The sequence below is a fragment of the Amyelois transitella genome, chromosome 4, assembly GCF_032362555.1.
Source record: "Amyelois transitella isolate CPQ chromosome 4, ilAmyTran1.1, whole genome shotgun sequence".
Taxonomy (NCBI): Eukaryota; Metazoa; Arthropoda; class Insecta; order Lepidoptera; family Pyralidae; genus Amyelois; species Amyelois transitella.
In genome coordinates this window covers 12,956,888-12,959,578 of record NC_083507.1, presented here as the reverse complement: position 1 = coordinate 12,959,578, position 2,691 = coordinate 12,956,888, and the positions used below count along the sequence as shown (strand labels likewise).

Genomic DNA, 2,691 nt, shown 5'->3' with positions numbered 1-2,691 from the left:
ACAAATTTGTCATTTCAATAGACAATTTCAAAGACAATCATAATTTCATTTGAAGCAAAGAAATTAATTCAATCATTAACCATTCATAATATGAGATTTTAGCAAAGTTAGATTTCAGATTTTACATACATAAATATGTATAATCCGTGATTATTAACACGTTCTTTGGTCTTAAAAAATAATTCGAAACGGTACGAGTACGAATGACAATAGCTGGTGACAGTGATATAAAATCTACATCATTGCCATTATCATTGTGTACACCCTATCCATTTAATATTTATTTATATTCAATTAATCGGATAATCGGATGATATGCAGGCCAGGCATTCAGAAACACGAACAGTCGAACAAGGCTGTACTAAAGGAGGGAGAGGATTCCTTTACCCAGCGGTGAGACTTATTTTATAATGGAATTTTCCACCTTAAATTAAGCTTTTATACATTAATTTCAGCATCAAAATTATCAATAAAAATATTTTACATATGTACCTATAAGTTACATATTTCCCACACTGTTAAAATATCTATTTTGGGGATTCGATATTAATAAAAAATCTCATAACACAGATAATATTATAATAACTGGCAACATCGTACCCCGTTCTTTCATTTCCAAAAGTAAAACAAGACTCGGTTAGTTTTCTAATTTTTAAGTTTTATGGTACTAAAATAGAAAAATATGTGCTAATTTACGAAGTTAGATATTATTGAATGTTGAGAGTGTAATTCATATTAATGGATTTTTGAATTTCATGTGGATATTTTAAGATTGCTTTTGAAGTTGAATGTCAACATAACCTGTACAGTTGGTAATTCGATTGTAATTGAAAGTTAAAATTTTAGGAATGGCTGACGCGCCGTCAACAGCCCCCAAGGCGAAAGCGCCTAAGTCAAAGGCCCCAAAAGAGAAGGCCGCTAAGCCCGCGCCGGCGGCCCCGGCGGAGCCCCCGAAAGTGGTGCGTAAAGTGTCCTCGAAGCCCCGTCACGGCAGGCTGTACGCCAAGGCAGTGTTCACAGGATACAAACGTGGTCTCCGTAACCAGCACGAAAACACAGCCCTTCTCAAGGTACGTTTTGGTTCATTTATAATGTAAGTGTATAAAGTGAGGTTATGTTTCTGAATTTAAGCTGTCAGCACTCGAACACTGAACATTTATCAACTACCTACTAACTTGTGATATCTACAACAAGTCATGGTATTTTTGAAACATGTAAGACAACTACTGATAAAGGAAAACACTTGGAGAGGTCCAGAAGACAATACTATCATGAATAACATGATGTAGAATGTAGGGTACAGTTTTCTCTATCATGCAAGCAACCGTCTGTTGTTTTACATGTTAATTCTATTCTATTCTAAGATGCCCATTGAATAAGAATAACATTTGGAGATAAATGTGCTGGCTGACTACATACATTCCAAATTATTTCACATTTGAAAGATGTTATTAAGATCTGTCTGTGCCAAACATATATCCACTGTGAATGATCAACCTTACATAATAGAAGTTTATTATTATGTTTAACTTCAAAGTCAGTATATGTTTTCTAATATCTTGTGTACTTGTATTTGATATGATGCTTAGACATTTGAAACCTGAATCATTATGTGGACAAACATTTACTGATCACTTTAACAATTCAACTTTAAAACCAATAAATTGCTTGTGAAACTAACAAACAAATTAAAATTTCCAGATTGAGGGTGCCCGTGATCGCTTAGATGCCGATTTTTATGCTGGTAAACGGTGTGTATATGTATACCGTGCCAAGAAGAGGACACCTATTGCTGGTGGACCCAAAGGCAAGAAGACCAAGTTGCGTGCGATCTGGGGCAAAGTGACCCGTCCTCATGGAAACTCCGGCAGTGTACGCGCCCGCTTCAAGTCCAACCTGCCCGCTCACGCTATGGGACATAGGATACGAGTGGTCAGTATATCACAGTATTTTTTCCAATAGCTTTTGTGGTTTTAGACAATGGACTAGTGATGTTTCATGTCTCAGTGCCATTATAAAATCAAACAGCAAAATTCTTTTCAAAACTGTTGGCTCTGTCTTCCCCATAAGGGATAAATACCTGATTGTATGTATGAATAAAAAGTGTTTGACAAACTGAAATGATGCTTAGACATTTGAAACCTGAATTATATGTGGACAACATTCTACTGATCAACAAAACAATTTCTAACAAATTGTTTTTACTGTATAAGCTGTTCTCACTACAATCTCGTTTTGTTGCAGATGCTGTATCCTTCCAGGATCTAAGAACCTCCTGTTATATTGTAAGCTAAAATAAAAACTATAAAATTCATGTCTTTGGTTTGATTTGTCAACCTGTATGGTGGATTTGCCTGTAAACTATGGGTCCTGGGTAGGATCTCCAGTTACATAATAAGAGGGCTCTTTCCCAGAGGGGTAGGTACCCAGAACCTGCATATTTCCACTTGCCATGATCACTGATCCATATCCCTCTTGGACCACCTGTACCAGTGATGGTAGAAATGGTACTGAAATATCCCACTAGTAAAATTGATTGCACAAATATATCTTTGATTCATTCATAGATGTTTTGATATGAGAATTCATTTAAAAAAGATCTGACAACTGGGATAAATCTTGTTTGGCAATTATATCGTTATAGGAAAATTTGAGGTAGGTTCTATTTATTGTATGTTTTGAGGTAAATTC

The 2,691-nt window shown here is 35.6% G+C and overlaps 1 protein-coding gene across 2 annotated transcripts; it reads left to right on the top strand.

Moving 5' to 3' along the window:
- The first annotated feature begins 509 nt into the window (after positions 1-509).
- LOC106138995 (large ribosomal subunit protein eL33) lies at positions 510-2,314 on the top strand. 2 transcript variants are annotated; one of them, XM_013340322.2, is made up of 4 exons: positions 510-636; positions 847-1,070; positions 1,702-1,932; positions 2,245-2,314. In XM_013340322.2, the coding sequence occupies exons 2-4, from the start codon at positions 849-851 to the stop codon at positions 2,266-2,268; spliced, it is 477 nt and encodes a 158-aa protein (XP_013195776.1). In that variant the 5' UTR covers positions 510-636; positions 847-848; the 3' UTR covers positions 2,269-2,314. The 2 variants fall into 2 exon arrangements, with proteins under 2 accessions (XP_013195776.1, XP_013195777.1); XM_013340323.2 differs by having other exon boundaries at positions 530-621.
- The last annotated feature ends 377 nt before the right edge of the window (positions 2,315-2,691 follow it).